This window comes from Stigmatopora argus, chromosome 10 (assembly GCF_051989625.1).
Source record: "Stigmatopora argus isolate UIUO_Sarg chromosome 10, RoL_Sarg_1.0, whole genome shotgun sequence".
Lineage (NCBI taxonomy): Eukaryota > Metazoa > Chordata > Actinopteri > Syngnathiformes > Syngnathidae > Stigmatopora > Stigmatopora argus.
The window spans coordinates 1,003,996-1,024,161 of record NC_135396.1 but is presented as its reverse complement, the minus strand read 5'-3'; the positions used below and the strand labels follow the sequence as shown (position 1 = coordinate 1,024,161).

The following is a 20,166-nucleotide window of genomic DNA, read 5'->3' as shown; positions in this document are numbered from 1 at the left end:
GTAGTACTTTTTCATTGTTCAAATTGGACTTTTTCATCTCTGTAGACAATTCTATTAACTAGTGTTATCAAATTAAAGCCCCACTATCACAAGTTTCTACACACAAATGATAGAATTGTTAAAAAAATACTATCACAGATCCCAAACTATTCAAATTGTGCAATAAAAAATCATTTTTGTCACGGCTGGCCTCTGCATAGTTGAAACCAATGGTTGTAAGGATTCCAGCAAACGGCATATATCTCAAAGATTAATACTAGTAGTAGTAGTTGGACTACGGAAAAACTTTGCCAAGAACGATTAATCCATTCTTAGCGTTAGCATAGCGATAACCTTTTGAGACGCAAAGCTACACCATATATTCCAAGTTTGATATATGATCTATTAGTCGGCTTGTCGCTAAATAATTGACCGTGAAAATAAGTGTTTGTAGCAACTGGAGTCTAGAGCAACAAAGTCCCCAGTCCTTGGTGCCATTTTTCTTTTTCCCCTGGCCTCCGACATCATAACAAATGTGTTGCGCGCATTGCTGCAAGGTGAACGCGCGATAAACACTCTGCAAAGCTCCCGCTCGTGCAGCTCGGCTTTATTGTATTCTACCGAGATATGGCGTCTTCCTTTTTAAACCCCCCCGTGGAATTCCCCAAACTGTCAAGTCAAAACATTCAGCACAACTGTGAGACATTCATAATGAAGTGGAAATAAATCCAAAATGTAAGCGCTAGCTTTAGAAAATCCGCTACCTCATTTGAAGACATGTTAATTATCAGCTCAAAACAACTTAATTGCATTTTTTTTGTCACAAAAATTATGTTTTTGTCACTAATGCATAGTTTGGGAGCCAGGTTTTTTGCTAGCGCCTTTGTGTGGCATGTTTTTCTTCAAAAACATGTTAGTTTTTGACGCTAGCTAGTTTTTGCACAATAGCATTTGTGTAAAATTAATTAAAATAAGAGTACTGTAAAAAAGTGAAGGAATGCTTGCATAGTTTTTTGTTAGCACCTTCGTTTGTTATCGCCAAAAATTACGTTTTTACGTTTTTGTCACTAACAGGATTTGGAAGCCAAGTTTTTCTTCAAAAACATGTTAGTTTTTGACGCTAGCTAGTTTTTGCACAATAGCATTTGTGTAAAATTAATGAAAATAAGAGTACTGAAAAAAAAGTGAAGGGATGCTTTCATAGTTTTTTGCTAGCGCCTTCGTTTGGCATGTTTTTTTTTCGAAAACATGTTAGTTTTTTACGCTAGCTAGTTTTTTCACGTTAGCATTCATGTAAAATTAATGAAAATAGGCGTGCTGGAAAAGAAGTGAAGGGAGAATTGCATAGTTTTTTTGTTATCGCCTTCGTTTGGCATGTTTTTTCTTCCAAAACACATTCGTTTTTGACACTAGCTAGTTTTTGCACGTTAGTATTCGTGTAAAATTTGCTAGTTTTTGCACGTTAGCATTCGTGTAAAATTAATGAAATAAGCGTACTGAAAAAAGGTGAAGGGATGCTTGCATAGTTTTTAGCTAGTGACATCGTTTGGCATGTTTTTTTTTCAAAAACATGTTAGTTTTTGACGCTATCTAGTTTTTGCATGTTAGTATTTGTGTAAAATTAATGAATATAAGATTACTGAAAATTTTAAAAAAGTGAAGGGAGAATTGCATACATTTTTTTCCCCACTTCAGTATGTATTCTTTGTCTTGTCCTCCCTATTTATTTTGCCCTTTTTTTCCTGTGACCCCCAAGCCCCCCACTTTCGGCCCGAGACTCGCTCGGGAAAAGCCCGCAGAGCGTTGCGAGCCATCGCCATGACGACCGATAGCCTTCATCGGCGGCCTAATCAGAAAACGGTTTGAAGTGGAAAGAGCCTCTCGGATGCCACCGTAACTTCATTTCTCGCATCGTAGCGCAGAATTTAAACGCCATACTTTTTCAAAGGAAGGCTCCAAGGCGACACAAGACTCTAATATTTGCATTTGCCTTACAGTCATTTGGAGCCACGGTGGAATATATACACCATAATTCCTTTCCGCTGCGGGATTTTCCCCAACCAATGCCATTTCGTGCCTTCTTTGACTTTGTTAGTGAGAGGAGGAGCTTTATTGCCGTCCTCATTCGTCCAATTAACGCCAATGGATTCAATCCGGGTTCAATTCGATTCACTTCCGATAGATCGGCCGCCTAAAAATTGAACGGCGTGACCGCTGGCAATTATTTGTTGAATTTTATAGTGAGCTCGTTTTAGGTTTATTAATTAGTCTTTAATAAATCAGGGAGACATCGTTTGGCATACTCTGGCTACAAACTAGCAAGGAAAATCACTCCCGACTCGTCCTCGTCCAAGAGGATTCTGAAGAGCGGCATCCTCTGTCCATTTAGTCGCGCATAATTCAAAACATCTAAGGTAATCTGATTCAAACAATTGCTTAAGCTAACCGAATAACACCATCGAGGTCAAAAACAACTGCAACAATAATCACATATCAGGTATTCATTAATAACAATTAAGGTCAGAACTCAAAAACAACGCCATTGGAAATTAAACAAACGAGCCTCCATTCGGCAAAACAATTCCATATCGAGCGAACCGAGCGTCATCATTTGAGAAACATATGCAAGTATTTTCGGAAGTTAATTCGATTATCGCCATCTGCTCTGGAATCCAAGTCAAAGCAATTTAAGAGTCCTTTGCAGATCTTCATTGCGAACTTGCATCTGGGTAAAGCATACCTGTCAACCTCTGCCGATCACTGCCCTTATAAATGATTATGATTCCCCTTACAAACCCCCCAAAAAACCTTACAAACACCGTACGACTCGTACGGTGTTTGTAAGGTTTTTTGGGGGTTTGTAAGGGGAATCATAATCATTTATAAGGGCAGTGATCGGCAGAGGTTGACAGGTATGGTAAAGGGTCGAGGTGTATCTCCCAGTAAACAATCCTTGGAGCCAGCTGCCCTGGAGAGTGACCTTGAGCTTGCTCGGTGATTACTTAAAATATAGCCCAAGTTAAAATATAGCTTCATGACCTATTAATGATTAATGAACATATAATAACATTCCAGAATACCCCCAACAACTCGCCAGCAAGGGAGACTGTTTAGACCACATGTCTCAAACCTGGTCTTTGTTCCAACCGATCCAGTGCCGACAATTTAACCAATCAGGTGTCTTCTAAAATAAGTAGCACTTGACTTTAATTAACTGATTACACTTGCAAAAGGTATCCTCTTGTTGAGTTGGAATGAAAACCTGCACCCACTGCGGCCCTTTGAGGACCGGTTTGACACCCCTGGTTTAGAGACTCTATTTAATGTTCTGTGAAACTCTAATGTCGCGTATCATCGCCGTTTTTATGCTCTGATTTCGCTTGGCTTTTGATTTTTTAATATTGGAACAATCCAGTTTGGTCGCGTGTTCCTTTAAGACGCAATGACTGACTCTCGTAGTATTTATGAGTCGTTATTTTGAAGAGAAAGCAGCACATTTCCATTTAATACATTTACTGAATACATTAGGGTTACGTGATGTCTAAAACCAGGACAGATGATTAGCATAAAGTACTTGGCATATTTTAAAACGTGACATTACTATAAAATGGTAATGACTCACTGGTTTCTGCTTTTAAATGTTCAACATATTCTGTTTTGGACGTTCGGAAAGTCTCGGCGACGCCGTCGTATCGGAGCGCTCCCGGGAAAGGTCGGGAAACCCACCCGCTAATTTATAGGAATTCAATTAAGCGAGCCCGCCCGGATTAGGAAAATAGTCGGTAGAAAGATTTGCTAGGCAGACGGTGCGGTGGCGGGGGCGGACGGGAGCTCGCTCGGAGACTAATGGGACTTTAATTGGGCTCTGACTGATGTCGGCTGCTCTCGTTGTGGGCCGCGCTAACACCGGAGTGACTAATTGATACGGCTAAAATCATTTTGACTCATTGGCTGCCACTCATGGTGACATATGAACCAGATTGGCTAACAAAAAATGAGAGCACGTCATTGGAAAATTGGCTTCCATTTTTCAAATGATCGGTGATAGGTTTATTAATAGGTATACGGTCATACCTCGTCATACGACCGCTCGTCATTCGATATTCTCGTTTTAAGACGGAAATTTCGATCGAATAATTCGCCCGAGATATGATCACAATTTCGTGATGCGACCAAGCCAGGTGGCCATGGCACTGTCTTTTTTTGCATCTCTTTCGTGTATAACAATATCTACGAGCACCGAACGAATCATTCAGAGGAGATTCGACAGTATTTTTAAACAATATGCGAGTATTTTCAGAAGTTGATTCGATTATCGCCATCTGCCGGAATCCAAGTCAAAGCAATTTAAGAGTCCTTCGTAGATCTTCATCGCGAACTCCGATCAACAGTCCTCGGCCTGGAACGTGGTGTCCTGTCCGAGTCAATAGTCCTGAAAACAATTAAATGTCCTCGAAGCCAGCTGCCTCGAGTTTGCTCGGTCCCAAATTAAAATGAAGCTCCTATACATATTACTGATTTAAAATGCACATATAATAACATCCCCGAATAGCCCCAACAATCGGAATCAGGTGAAAAGGACCAGATTTATGGACTTATTGGGTGCCATTAAAGGGGGATATCAATGTCCAACCATTTTGGCTGCCAGAACTTCATTTAAATCGGATTGGGCGTTTGTCGTTGTCAAAAGCAAATCGTTTTAAATTGTTCATATTGACGGATCGGCTTTAAATATTAACTCATTTTACGAGTGATTGGAAATTGGGTTCGAATCGGGTGGAAAAAGACTTGTCTTATTATCGATTTGATCCAGATCTGGAGAACCGGATATTAGATTAGATTAGATAACTTTATTCATCCCGTATTCGGGAAATTTCATTGTCACAGTAGCAAGAGGGTGAGAATACAGACACAGCAAAAGACATTTTAGTATAGCTTTATTGACAACATTGCTTCTACATATAGTTCAGTTATGGACATTGTTGTCATCCTTTTGCTGTAAAAACATTTCAAGGAAAAACAGCACAACTAACGGCATTTCTATTCATTTCAATGGACAAATATGATTCACGGATCTTTGGACAAAAATCGACCAATGCGGCGTCCCAGACGCAAAACGACGAGAAGCGGCAATTTATTCTGGACAACCGTTCACATGCCAATGTGTAAGCTCCAGTTGGAGTGGTCGCCGTATTTTTTGTGCTGAAGAGGAGCTTGTCTTAGCTTAGCTTAGCCTAGTTTAGCCCGGCTCTTATCATTTCCCATCGCAGTTAACTCGCCGGCTCCGTGAACAGATTGCTCTGAGCTTCCTCTCTTGTATTGTTTCTTCAAATTTAGCTCAGACCGGCTCGTTGCGCCATTGTCTCCACGCAAAAACGTGTTCCCGAAATAAAACGGCGCCGCCAGCTTTTGGGAAGCAAAGAGGGGGAATTTTCAAATATTTTTGGAGCAGCAAATATTGCATTTCCTCAAGATATGAACAGATTAACCATATGTTTTTGTCATTGGAGCCCTTTTCTGAAATGAATTGAGTGTAAATTCGGGCATCCAGAGGTTAAAGCATTCCGTCATCTGAAATGTATTACGTTGCAAATATGAAAAAATGTAATAGCCGGTGTGTCGAGCTCAGCTTGGAGTCTCCTTGAACCCGTGCCCGTCCACTGCTACCTCTGCCATTAGCTGTCAATCACCCTAATGCGCCCTGGTCCATTTTCCACCTCCTCACTATGATGCATGCTAACATACACACACACACACACCCACACACTTGCGGTCTCTTGGCCGGGCTAATTTCATGCTCGTTGAACTTGATGAAGTGCGTTATTGATTTGTTGTTTTGGACTTTCTTAGCGATTATTTGTGACTAAAAGGGGGGCAGCGCCGCCACTTTTCATTAAATGAGAGGCCATTTTATTTTCACACATGGTTAAATTCAGATCAAAGCTTTTAGAGAGGAAAGCGCTGATGAGGAAGATGAAATCGTCTGAGTTATTTCTATGATTTGCAGATTTTTATGTTTTTATTTTTGGCCACGGCATTTAAAGTTGTTTTATCAGCTGCGCTTTTTTTTATTGGATCAGTCAGAGTGGAACTGGAAGATTTACAAAGCCATCTGATATCTTGTAAATGATGCTAAAACCGGTCGCCGTCGTCTATCAAATAAATGATGGACTATGAGTGATGCTAAAGCAAACAAAGCCATTTGTGTGATTGAATTCCTTTAAGGAAAATCCATAAGAGAATCTTGGAGGAATCGATAAACTGAATAATGCAATCGCATCGGCTAATCCACTGGATTTATTCTGGGAGATCCATTCTATCATTCCTTCACCGACGTTGAAAGTCAAAGTGGAGATCCGTGAAAAATTAACCCTTTTTATAATGAATTGACATTGGTAGGCAGCAGTGGCGGTCCGTGCATTTTCTCATAGTGCCTTCAATGAAAGGAAGCTAACAGACAATTTGGAATAATAAGTATTGATGGACAAAATATAATATATGATTCAGAAATTTCTTAGGCCAGCAGAGAAGGCTTTGAAGGCCCTGACGGCCCATCACTGGTGGGCAGACATGCAAACCGTTTCAGACGGACGGACCGGCGCGGTCGCTCATTAGCCATTGTGGCTCGCCGCGATGAGGCGGTGGTTCGGCGGCGTGCTGACCTCCGGTTTTGACTCCGCAGCTGGTGGCGGGCGAGTTCGACCTGGAGAGCAACTTCATCATCCAAGACGCCGACGGCATCGGCTGCCTGCCGACCCTCCTAGAACTCTGCGACGTCAACGTCCGGGCGGAGATCTGGAGCATGCTGACCGCCATGCTACGCAAGAGCGTGCGAAACCTTCAGACCGCCACCGAGGTGGGCCTCATCCAGCGACTGCTGCTCCGGATCCAGTCGGCGGATGACATGATTGCAGGTGCGGGGCCGGATTTCGTAATGGGCAACATGTGGGACAGGTCAGGGTGCAATTTATTTGGGGGCGCACAGGAGCCACCCCCCCAAAAAACTATTGCGCAATATACATTGGTACATTTACACTGTTCTTTTGGGTGAAATTTGTGCTAAAATGATACTGAATGACATTCTAAAAAATACAAAGACACAGTACTAGATTTAAAAATCGTTTTAAAATAATTGATAAAACACTACCACCTGACAAAGGAAAAACCAGACATCAATATACAATGAATTTGGGATTTTTTTGAAAAAAACAACACAATAGTTGGTGCTTTTCCATTTCAGCCGAGTGCATGGAAACAAAAGATAACTCCTTTATCTCTCATCACGTCACCCCAACAACAACAACGACTTTGCTGAGGAGTGGAACCTTAACTTAGGGTGTTTTGTGTACTAACAATTAATTATTGCGTGTCTTCCAAGACCTGTTGGTGGACATGCTGGGCGTGTTGGCCAGCTACAGCATCACAGTGCAGGAGGTCAAGCTGCTCTTCAGCCTACTCCAAGGGGATGGCGGCCTCTGGGTGAGCGCTCGACCGAGACCCCCACGTGATGGGCCACGGACGGCCAGAACAAAAAAAAAAACACTGTTTATTCTTCCCCACAGCCCCGACATGCCGTCAAAATGCTGGCGGTGCTCAACCAGATGCCGCAAAGACACGGACCCGATGCCTTTTTCAACTTCCCGGGACGCACCGCTGCCGTAAGTCAAACTACCAAATATGGCGGATTTCTCATCGTTTAGTCTTTGCCAAACTGCTAAAAACGCATTTTGTATCAAAACTAAGAAAAAAAATCAAGAAAATTGTATTATTATTTTTGTAAAAATGTAAATATTGAAAGATTTTAACTTACAATTCATTTTAAAATGCAACATCGTATTCTGAATCGGTTTGACATTTTGCACGTTGTCAAAACGCTCAATTATTTTGAAAGTTAAGTGCTCACTTATTTTTTCCGACCACCCGGCAGTTGTTTATAGCAGTTAGCTAAAACCAAAACGTGAGTCATAGTTGATTTGCTGTTTGTCTTTTATTTATTTGCTAGAATTGAAAAATGGAAACTATTTGAAAGGTAATAGAAAATGAGATACTATTGAGGTTTATTTTTGTATACGTCGCTAGTAAAAGCCATTAGGGTGACAAAATCTGAAAATTCTCTTTACCCACTGCGAAATGATGTGTGGCAGCTCGGCCCAAATCGTGTTTCCGACGGAGACGGCCGTCCAATCGAAACGAACCAGAGGCCCGACGCCGATGAATTAAATGGGGTGACGTTTTTGGTAAACGAGCAAATAAATCCCAAGTATACATAATGCATCATTTAACGCTCCGCAAGGCGTTTGTTGTGTGTGTATAAATAAAGCCAGATGGCAAAAGCACGCCGATAAAGATCAGATTTATTTAAAAACTAAGGCTGAACACCTAATACATATTTAGCAGGTGCGGGATTTATCGTATCGAGAAAGGCGTTTATTCATTTTAGAAAATGCGGCTGCCCGGAAGCACATGTATATGTTAATGTCATCTAAGCAAACATGTTGTGCATTTGCATTTCGGTCAAACCTGTAAAAAAAAAACGTGAGCACCATAAAGCCCATTGTTTGCTTTATAAAAGAATTTGCCCAAATGTCAAGATTTAGTCCCGACTCGATAACGCTATTTTTGAGGGATCGTGTTTGGTTACGATTGGATTTGCGAGTTTTCAAAATTGGAAACTAACATTGTGTAATATTTGTCAACAGCGTTTTGTGGGGAGGTATTAGCTAGTAGATCTCACTTTAATACATATGTTAAAACATGGTTGCATTCCATTTTTGATTGGTCTAAAAATATTGGATCAGCAAAACATGGTAAAATAAATGCATTGGGACATCGCTCATCTGAATCAATTGTGGAATTGCACTTTGAATGTTGCTAGAAATGCATTTTAGTGTTGTTTAGATGAAGGATAATAATGTGTGTGAAGGCAAAAAGATGCTTCTGATGGTCAAATCAAAGGGAATGGGAAAACTGGAATTGGACATGGACTTGCTAAATTGGGTGCTTGTCCTACATTGCTGACGTGCTGCTTACTCATCGTGCTTACAGTGAATTTCCCGAGTACGGGAAGAATAAAGTTGAATCTAATCTAATCTAAAATCAAGTCAAACGTTGTAAAAATGATGACTGTTTTCGTCTACCGTAATTACTCGAATATAACACGCAGGTTTTTGCAAAATAATTAATTCCAATAGTTGGGGGTGCGTGTTATAATCAAAAACTAATTTTTTTTTTTTTTTTTTTTTTTTTTTTTTGGTGTCTTGTTACATGGCCCTTAGCCTGGTGCTTTTTCTTGCCAAATAAATTGAATTGAAATTGAATTGAATAAAATAAATTACAAATTTTCGATCGAAAAAAGCATTGTCAAACTCACTTTGACGCACGGATTTTACGTCATCTCGTAGAGCCGACGCACGGATTTTACGTCATCTCGTGAAGCCGAGACCACCACTGCCCCCCTCTAGCCTCGTACCCGTCTCAGTTCACCCTCTCTCAGTTCAGTGTTATAATCAATAACTAAAATAAATTACAAAAAAAAGCATTGTCAAACTCACTTTGACGCACGGATTTTACGTCATCTCGTAAAGCCAATCGGATGATGTGTTGTGGGAGGAAGAGGAAGTGGATGAAGGAAGCGTGGACGTTGATAGGATTCTCAACGAAGAGATGTATGAGAGGACAGACAAAGAGAGAGAGGAACTCTTCATTTGAAGGATTCTAATGAATAAATTTGTTTGAACAAAACAATCGTGAAACGAAGAAAAAAAGGTAAGATTTCTGATTTTCGTCAGCGGGAAATTTTAGGTGCGCACTATATTCGAGTACTGCGTTTTTCCAGATTTTTTTGGCCCAAAGTTATACCTGCGTGTTATTTTCGAGTGCGCGTTATATTCGAGTAATTACGGTATTCTCAAAAAGTGAAGATGCACCGACCATCCAACGTAGACATGCACTTTGTCAATGACCCAAACATTGCAGCCAAACCGTTGAGTTGAGATTAAGGCTCACTGCGATTGCTAATTTTGCCATTCCGGTCGCAAGGAATCACCCATTTATTGATCTTTTTGTTGTTGTTGTCTTCTCAGGCCATCGCGTTACCCCCCATCGCCAAGTGGCCTTACCAGAACGGCTTCACGTTCAACACCTGGTTCAGGACGGACCCATTAAACAACATTAACGTGGATAAAGACAAGCCTTATCTCTACTGGTGAGTGCGCCCAGCTGTGCTTTGCTCAAATCATGATAATTGCTTTTGCGGCGCATTAGCGCCCGCCGACCGCTACCCTCCCGAGACCCGCAAAAATAACCGCTGGCTCGCGGTCTGGCCATCTGAAGGCTCGCCGACCTCACGTCCCGCCGGATGAGGAATACACGCGGCGTTTTGTCAAGGTCGAAATGGTCGGAAAGCCCACGTCGATGTTCGAGGAATATCAACCAGTTCTATATTCTGCCGCGCGATATTGCTGCGAAATAGTCATTAGCTGTCTTTCTCCTTGGGTCGGTCGCTCTCGACTTTCGGGCGAGTGACGGATGTTTCCTTGAAAAGATTTTCATCGGAGAAGGCCGCGTTGAGGTTTGCGCCGACATAAAACGAAGGAACATTGCCGGGGCTTTTATGTATTCAGGTGGCAACGGAGTGCCAGATATGTCGAGCTAATCTTCACAGCTCTGTGGCGGGCCGTGTCAACAACGGGAAAAGCGTGTTGACTTCAAAAGCGGGTCCCGAGGTTGTTGCTTTCCGCCCGATATGTCAATACGGGAAGAGTTCCGAGCGCTAGCTTTGCTATACTGGCGAGACTATACGGCGGCTGCGGCTTAACACTTTGTTAACCCTCTTATCGGGTTTGTGTTGCTATGTGTCGAGTATGTTGGCAACATTTTTGAAGTTTCGATTCTTGTTCTGACTCTTTCTGGTTGGTAGGTAGGTAGGAAAAGGGAAACAAAAGGTGGAAAAGGGAAACAAAAGGTGGAAAAGGGAAACAAAAGGTGGAAAAGGGAAACAAAAGGTGGAAAAGGGAAACAAAAGGTGGGAAAGGGAAACAAAAGGTGGGAAAGGGAAACAAAAGTTGGAAAAGGGAAACAAAAGTTGGAAAAGGGAAACAAAAGGTGGAAAAAGGGAAACAAAAGGTGGAAAAAGGGAAACAAAAGGTGGAAAAAGGGAAACAAAAGGTGGAAAAAGGGAAACAAAAGGTGGAAAAAGGGAAACAAAAGGTGGAAAAAGGGAAACAAAAGGTGGAAAAAGGGAAACAAAAGGTGGAAAAAGGGAAACAAAAGGTGGAAAACGGAAACAAAAGTTGGAAAAGGGAAAATTCCACGAGGGAAACAAAAAGTGGAAAAAGGAAAAATCCACGAGGAAAACAAAAGGTGGAAAAGAGAAAAAGGTGGAAAAGGGAAACAAAAGGTGGAAAAGGGAAACAAAAGGTGGAAAGGGAAAAAAGGTGGAAAAGAGAAACAAAGGGTGGAAAAGGGAAAATGCCACGATGACTTTGAAAGGTGTGGTCTGTGGTGGGAAATCGCACTGTGTTGAAATAGGGGTTAAAAATGGTGGAAGTTGGGCAAAGAAAAATCCAGAGTCCTTAAGAAAAAAACAGCGAATAAGGATGTGGGGGTGGACACTCCGGGAAATACACCTCAGATGAAAGGGGAAGAAGATTGAGGTAGCTGGAAATGGGAAAAAACAGAAAGTGGGAAACAAAAAAAACTTTGCTTCTAAGGGATGGATAGGATTCACTATTTAGGAATAGGAAAATACTCAATTAAGGGGTGAGAGTGTTGGGAGAGGTGGAAATGGCAAAAATTGACATGCAGAAAAAATACTGTGGTCCTTTTAGATGGAAGGGAGTTTATTGGGAACTCCTAAAAAAACGCATCACTTGAGCAATAAAATAGTACATGACGACAAAAGCCAAAAAATAGAATGTGGGAGTTTGTACGGGTGAGTAACAAACAATTTAGAGGTCGGCGCGAATGATCTCAGTGTGCGGTATCGGCTAAAGATGGATGCTATAGATCTGAAGGCGCCATAGTGGCAGAGAGTATATTACAGAAGCCCGATCAATGTTCATTTTGGAGTCGTTTGTGCGTCTGCACTTGCTGTCTTGTTTATTTTCCGCCTGCTCTGCACGCTACACGTGTCATTTCCTCACTCCAACTCTTATCGGAAAAAGATGGCACTGCAAAGTTTAGTCCGCAGGTGCCAAACTCATTTTTGTCGTGGTTACCGTTTCATTGGTGTCAATTAGGATGCCTCAATTATTTGACTAACGAATTTCTGACATTTGATAGAGCATTTACCGGCCACAAATTTTGTCAAAGTACTCTTTGTGAACCTTTTAATAGCAAATATTTTCTTGTATTCTTGACATTTTGCATTTTTTTTAGAAATAATAGTGTCAATTTTAATTTACTTCAAATGTTTTCTCATATACCGTATTTTCCGCACTATAAGGCACACCTTCAATGAATGGCCTACCCCTATCCTAAAATATGTTTTGTATATAAGTCGCAACGGATTATAAGATGCTGTGCTGGTGGTGGTAGTAGTAGTCTGGAATTGTGTTATATATATATATATATATATATATATATATATATATATATATATATATATATATATATATATATATATATATATATATATATATATATATATATATATCCACTAGATGGCGCAGTAGTAGTAGTGGTTAAGAGATGCATTAGCTAGTTGGAGTGTTCTAATGGTAATTTCATCCAATGATTATCCAATATTGATGCAAATATAAGGCACTTTTGATGCAAATATAAGGCACTTTTGAGAAAATTGAAGTCTTCTAGTTGCGCCTTACAGTGCGGAAAATACGGTCATTGAGCCATCGTGAATGTTAGCCGTCGTGAGCCTAAATGTGTGTTTTTTATTCGCAGCTTCCGCACCAGCAAAGGTATCGGCTACTCTGCGCATTTTGTGGGAAACTGCCTGATCGTCACATCTCTCAAATCCAAAGGCAAAGGTTTCCAACACTGCGTCAAATATGATTTTCAGCACAGAAAGGTGAGTCGCTCGCTCGCTCGCTGCTCCAAATTTCAAAACACTCTTGTTTTTTTGTTTGTTTTGTTTGGGTTTATTTTTTTGGGACGTTCCTTTGGCCATCTATAATTTACCAGGCATCCGTCGCTTCGTGAGATGTTTTGCTTTTTCTCCAGAGATGCATTTAAATTCAAATGCGGCATGAGCTAGAAGTCTGCTACGTTAAATTTATAGAAGCATATGAATTTACATATATGGGTTATATTGGAGCCCCCTTATCTTTTTTCAAATTATTTGGTATAAGCAGCTTTCTCCTATAAGTCTGACTCATTATTTTATTGGCTGAATCCCACATGGTCTCAAATGTAGTGTTTTTTTTAATTATTATCCTAAACAATTTCAAAATATCATTTAGAAAACAAGCAGTTTCTGGTTATTTCTCATTTCATACATATAAATTCTACCACCCCCGTTCTCAATAGGGTTCTGGTCAGGGAATAATGTGGCTCAGACTGTTCGGGTTCTTTTTTCTGTTCCTGCAAACACATTATAAGGCAAGGGGTGTCCAAACTGCGGCCCGTGGGCCAACAAATTTAAAAGTAAAAACTGATGTATGCATTTGAAATCTTCAAGATGGCGCTCGCGGCCTTCATGCAAAAGTTTGGACACTCCTGCCTGTCATAAGGAATTTTTTTAGTTTTTCTTTCCCCTGAGAAAATGCGTGAAATTCCACGTTTTCCTCCCTCAGTGGTACATGATCAGCATCGTGCACGTCTACAGCCGCTGGAGGAACAGCGAGATCCGTTGCTACGTCAACGGCCAGCTGGTTTCTTACGGAGACATGGCCTGGCACGTCAACACAAACGACGCAAGTAACCTTACACTAAACTTCATTCTAATTTTGTTTGACATTCCGATACCTTTCTTGGCTCTATTTGCCCCGCCACCACCCTGACTTTCAGCTGTTACCTATCGAGGGTTGTTTGCTTTTGTCCTCCCTTCAAAATATTCCCAAAATGATGCACACAAATGTCCTCACAATAGTATAACGCACGACCACTTGCCAACGAGAAGTATTATATACTCCTCTCGTATTAGCGATCGCTCTGCCATTCGCACTGACTAACGAGAAAAAAAATGAAAAAAAATGCAAGGCTCCGCCCAGTGCTTGTAGAGATATTACACGAAAGAGTTGCTGATAGATCTGTAAAACAACTTAAGGAGCAGGTTAAGAAAGAGTGAGACCAATTTAAAATAGAAAATAGGTTTATTACCAGACTGCAGAAATGGGGAGAGAGCTCGAACAGCGTGATCGCTCATAGTCTGTTGTCCTTGCAACTCTCACCGAATGACCAGTCAGTGAGTCTTAAATACAGGCAAAACTGACAGTTGTCAGCAGGACTTTGGACAGATAAGTTTCGGTCATTTGCAGGGCAAAAAGTAATTGATCAGTGTCGGACAGTTGAGTGTTTGTGCTGACATGTCAGCCATTCACAATTTGTATGAGAACGATGCTTTTATACTCACAAAAACCGATATAATCTTACAGTTGCGACCAGAAAGACAGTGCCCGTGATGTTCTTATGACGTCCGTATGCTCGTATATCAAAATTTGTCTCGTATCTCTCGATAAAAATTTCCCCGAAATGTTACTCGTATCTCAAATTGCTCGTATGTCGAGGTACCACTGTACGCATTTCACGTCGCTCTATCACGGCAGTTTTTTTTGCATCAGCCCGCATTCATCGGAAGTGAAACGACTTCCGTTCGACTCCCCGGCGTGAATATTCATACGTTAAATGGAGGCGTTGGTGCAAAGTGGATGAGGGATGTTGGCGCGTGATGGAGGTTGGCACGATTTCTACTCTTGGTGGGCTCCCTCCATTTACACCAATAAACGATCTGGCGTTTAGGCTCTGGGGAACAGCGGGTTGCTTAAATGACCGCCGTGCTTCGCCGACTAGTTCAGTGCATTAACATTAGCGCACGCTAATGTCGGAAGGAAGAGTTGTTTTTAGATCGCCTCGTTTATTTTCCATTACCTGCGTCACAAACACGGCAAGTTAGCGACGAGTTGCTCCACGAGAGAGGCAACGTGTGACGCTTTTGCGGGAGGATTTGCTAAATTATTTGCAGTCAATGACAGGAAATTTCAAATTACGGTCATGCATCGATTTTCCTCCGACCTGCGTAACGAATACCGTGTTTTCTCGCATATGCGTCGTGTTTGTCACTCCAAATAAATGATGATTGAATCGAGGTTACGGCTAACACGCGCACAAATTAGACTTGACGAAATGCCATAACGCAAAACAATGCGGCCGATATGGGGTTTTTATTTCAAAATAGAGAAAAGATAAGCAGATAAAATTCTTAACAACATTTATTTTGACGTCTAGCAATGAAATTGAGGGAAAAAAATAAACCTTATCTTGCATAAAATGTGACAAAACTCACTTGTGCCTGTCAGGGCGCCACCATCTTATCTAGGGATGACAAAACTAGAGCGCTACGGACACACTTCCTGGTTGTACCAGTCACGTGACTTCCTTTTTGAATTTGTCTACGTGCAGGCAACACCCTTTCGGAATGTGCAATCCAGCAGACCATCCTTTGGATTCATACATTATCTCAGAAATACCACAATTTAACATTTTCCTTTCAAAGTAACACATTTATTAAAATTTTCCCTTCAAAGTACCACATTTATTAACATTTTCCCTTCAAAGTAACACATTTATTAACATTTTCCCTTCAAAGTAACACATTTATTAACATTTTCCCTTCAAAGTAACACATTTATTAACATTTTCCCTTCAAAGTAACACATTTATTAAAACTATGAATATGGAAGAAAGATTTTAAAGGAACGTCTTATATGCGGAGGCAACTAATATGCGAGAAAATACGGTAATCCAATTTACGAAAGGCCTTCATGTCAAATTGTCATCTCTGGTTGCTGATGCTAACTACTTAGCATATAATACAGCATGAATTAGCTGGATTATAATGGGCAAAATACTCTATATTGTTAAAACCGTGACAGATGTTTCAAGACGAGACCTGGGATGGTGATCAGAACTACTTTTAGTCCAAGAACTTTGGAATACCTCCGGAAGGAAGAGAGGTCGTAACAGCGCTTGCTTTTATTAGGAACAAAATCAGGTTTCCTCAAATGTCTACGCGCAGCCAATCATAATTTACCATAATAGACTTCGCTCCTCTGGATTGGAGCAACGTCGCGTAACAATACTTTCTCCATCTTCTCGGGTCAAATTGTCGGCGGACCTCTTTGTGAAAATATGAACGTCGCTCAGCTGGGAAATCCCTTTTGAAAACGCCGCTCCGTCTTTATTCAAAGTGAAGATTCAAACTTTGAAAGGCCGTCTCTTGTTGCGCTCGCAGAGTTACGAAAAGTGCTTCCTGGGGTCTTCGGAGACGGCCGACGCCAACAGAGTCTTCTGCGGCCAGCTGGCGGCCGTCTACGTCTTCGGCGAAGCTCTCAACCCGGCGCAGATCTTCGCCATCCATCAGCTCGGCCCGGGCTATAAGGTACGATCCATCAATCAACCTCATCTCTGAATCGGGCGGAAAATACGCGGGGTTTCGCGTCATCTCCGTCTTAGCTGGAAACGCTAACGACCTTCCGGGCAATAAGCGCGTGATACACGGCGTCGTCAAACGGAGACTCTCGGCGCGGAGATTTTACGAGTCTGCCGCGGAGGCAAAATCGTTGTTGGTTCTGCATATTTTTGTGGGTAATTGGGGGTTCTTTATTACAAGACTAAATAATCATTTGTCCTTTATTACATTTTTGCGCCGTGCCGCCTCTGTAGACTCGTTTTCGATCTGCTGATACGGAGTGCGGATCCGAGACCTCGGATCTTTACGAGGAGGGAAAAAATGGGATATCCAATTATATTTTTCTTAATTTGAACAAAGCCATCCAGCATCGAATCCATACGCATAGAACAGGTGTCAAAGTGGCGGCCTGGGGGCAAAATCTGGCCCGCCGCATCATTTTGTGTGGCCCGGGAAAGTAAATCATGAATGCTGACTTTCTGTTTTAGGATCAAATTAAAATGAAGAGTATCAATGTATATTACATTTCTTGATTTTCCCCCTTTTAAATCAATAATTGTCATTTTTTAATCCATTTTTTCTGTGTTTTTAGATCAAAAATCTTTTAGTAAAATCTAAAAATATATTTTAAAAAAGCTAAAATATACATTGTTTTAGATCTATAAAAAATGGAATATTCAGGGTTTTTAATCCAGTTCTTTTAATTCATTTATAAAAAAAATATCTAAATCTTATCTAAAATGGTCCGGCCCACGTGAAATCAAGTTGACATTAAAGCGACCCGCGAACCAACCCGAGTCTGACACCCTTGGCATAGAAGGATTATTAGCAAACATATTTTTGAAGGAAATCATAAATAAACTTATGTAAATAATCTAATGTGATCAATGGGGCTCTCCGGATATTGAATTTATTTACTTTTATGCTCTCTTAGTTCTGCAAAGTTTGTTTCACAAGTGCAACTATAAACACGATATACCGTATTTACTCGCATATAAGCCACTTTTGTCCGACAAAAAAATGAATGCATTGTAAATGGATTTTTTTGGGACTTTCCATTTGAATTCTAAAGGCCGCCATTAAGAGATTAATATTTTCTTCATGGTCAGCCAACAAGTATAATATTTAATACTTAAAGTATAATACTTAATACTTAAAAAAATTAAAAAAATGACTACGCAACCTAAACCCCCAATTTTTATTTCCCATTCTCCTCACATATCAACATATCTAAAAACGATGCATGTCGTCATTCCCACAAGAATAACATTAATATGCCTCGCCATTGCACAAAAAAAATATTTAAGATTGATCTCCCACTTGACAAAAAATAACAAAAACAACGTAAAAAGCAACTTTTCTCAAAGGACTGATGAAGAGCACGTCCATTTATTTCGATAGGAAGCCGTAAGATATTCGCCATTTGAGATCATCAATAACCGCCAACTGAACTTCATTCATTCGCTACATTGCCGCCAACTTCCCCAAATAGTCGGCTATCGGCAAGAAAAACTTTGCCAAGTCCTCTCCCACTCAAAAGACTCCATTTTTTCCCCCCAGTTGCTTTTTTTTCTACCACTGCGCGGCCAATGGACCGATCGCCGGACGTTTGGCGGCCGCATCTTATGATATTTTTCTTTTCCACCGAGGGACGGCCCCCTTTTGCGAGCTGAGATGTTTTGTCGGATGAAAGCGGCTCCGCCATGCGAGGCGTATTGCCTTTTCTTCCATCTTGATCACAGCAGACCAGCGCTCTCGTTACCATGATGCTCTTTTATCAGCGGGACGGAAGACGTTGTTTGTTGCGCTTCAACGCCGGAGATTGCCTTCCGTTAACGTCTCGCAGCCGGGAAGGGGAGGCCTTGTACCGAGGAACTAATTAAGCTGTTAATTCTCGCCGAGACGTCGCCATTCCATTGACGGCATTCCACGTAAAATACAAGCGGCGTATCCGATGATCGCCTCGGGGTGCCGTGATTGCTCGAGTGTGAAAGGGAAAACATCAGAGTGGGGGTGGTAGGAATATATCAACTCCAGAATTACAAAAAAATAAAAATTACAACAGTGCTTAAATTGTAGTGATATACAAGCGTGGTATTTGATTACTCCCACTAATCACTTGATACTTTAGGTGGCAAAGGGAAAGTTTGAGAAGGCTGGAAAAAACACTGAAATTCAAAAACAGCAATAAGACAACTTTTTAGGTGGAAATGGGAAAAGATGCCATCCAATGTTGGAATTTGGAGAAAAACAAGTTAATAAAAAAAAAAAAAACGGAAAAATAATATTTGATAAATGCCATGGGGAGCCCTGATTCCTTATGTGGATAAGGGAAAACACCAGGGTGGGGGTGGAAGGAATATATCAACTCCAGAATTAAAAAATAATAATAATAATTACAAGTGATTAAATTGTAGTGATATACAAGTGTGATATTTGACTATTCCCACTAATCACCTGATTCTTTGAAAAGGCTGGGAAAAAATGCTGCAATTCAAAAACACCAATAAGACACCCAATTCTTTAGGTGGAAATGGGAAATTATGCCATCCAATGCTGGAATTTGGAGAAAAACAATAGTTAATTTACAAAAAAAAGCAAAAATAATATTTGACGAATGCCAGGGGGAGTCCTGATTCCTTAGGTGGAAAAGGGAAAAGCGGCGAACGACTCAAAGTTTGATCATTGAGAGCTCGGGATTGAACCCTGGTTCGTCTCCCCGGACATTTCCACCTCACCCCCGTGGTCTCCCATTTCTTCCTTCCCCAGAGCACGTTCAAGTTCAAGTCGGAGAGCGACACCCACCTGGCCGAGCATCACAAGCAGGTGCTGTACGACGGCAAGCTGTCCGGCGCCATGACGCTGGCCTACAACGCCAAGGCCACCGACGCCCAGCTCTGCCTGGAGTCTTCCCCCAAGGAAAACGCCTCCATCTTTGTTCACTCGCCCCACGCGCTTATGCTTCAGGTTGGTCCAAATGAGTTTTTCTTGCTCTTCCGCAGTCTATCTTTTCCCTCGTTTCCCTTTTCCACCCAAGCCACGACACTAAGCCGCCATTACTGTGAACTCAAAGACTAACACCGGTTTTTTTTTGCTCCTGACTTTTTTCCCAGGATGTGAAAGCCACCGTGACTTACTCCATTCAACGGGCCGTCCACTCTATCGGCGGCATCCAGGTTCTCTTTCCCCTGTTCGCCCAGCTGGACTACCGCGGGTCGAACGGCAGCCAAGTCGAGACCGGTGTCTGGTGAGAAAAAAAAAACTTTTAAATGAATCAAACCGTCGTTTCCAAAGAAGAAAGCAGGGTCTTTCCCACGCGCGCCCAGATTCGTTGGTAGCCGGTCGTTCCAAAGCGCTCCCACCGAGTTCTGGTGGGAATCGGAGCTTTCATCCCATTCCATCTTGGCCCGAGTTGCGCCGGCTAAGGCGCCGCCAGCCAAGGCTGCTCGCCTTCAAGTCCACTCTTATCTCGCTCGCTCGCTGGCCATTTGGAACATCTTAATACAAATGTATAGATCTGAGAGGGAAGCAAAGTTTTTTTGCAAGGTTCATATCACTATTTGTCTTTGAAATGTGCCGATTACGCTTACATTTTCTGTTCC

General features: G+C 41.5%; 1 protein-coding gene across 1 annotated transcript in view; it reads left to right on the top strand.

Annotated features, from left to right (window-relative positions):
- The window catches only part of LOC144083613 (neurobeachin-like), a 37,650-nt gene extending 17,835 nt beyond the window's left edge, over positions 1-19,815 (top strand). Inside the window, exons 2-10 of the mRNA XM_077611595.1 lie at positions 6,662-6,893; positions 7,358-7,458; positions 7,542-7,637; positions 10,062-10,183; positions 12,880-13,006; positions 13,731-13,850; positions 16,388-16,534; positions 19,334-19,531; positions 19,678-19,815. Coding sequence (XP_077467721.1) covers positions 6,662-6,893; positions 7,358-7,458; positions 7,542-7,637; positions 10,062-10,183; positions 12,880-13,006; positions 13,731-13,850; positions 16,388-16,534; positions 19,334-19,531; positions 19,678-19,815 — 1,281 coding nt within the window. The remainder of the gene's footprint in view (positions 1-6,661; positions 6,894-7,357; positions 7,459-7,541; positions 7,638-10,061; positions 10,184-12,879; positions 13,007-13,730; positions 13,851-16,387; positions 16,535-19,333; positions 19,532-19,677) is intronic.
- Positions 19,816-20,166: the final 351 nt, after the last annotated feature.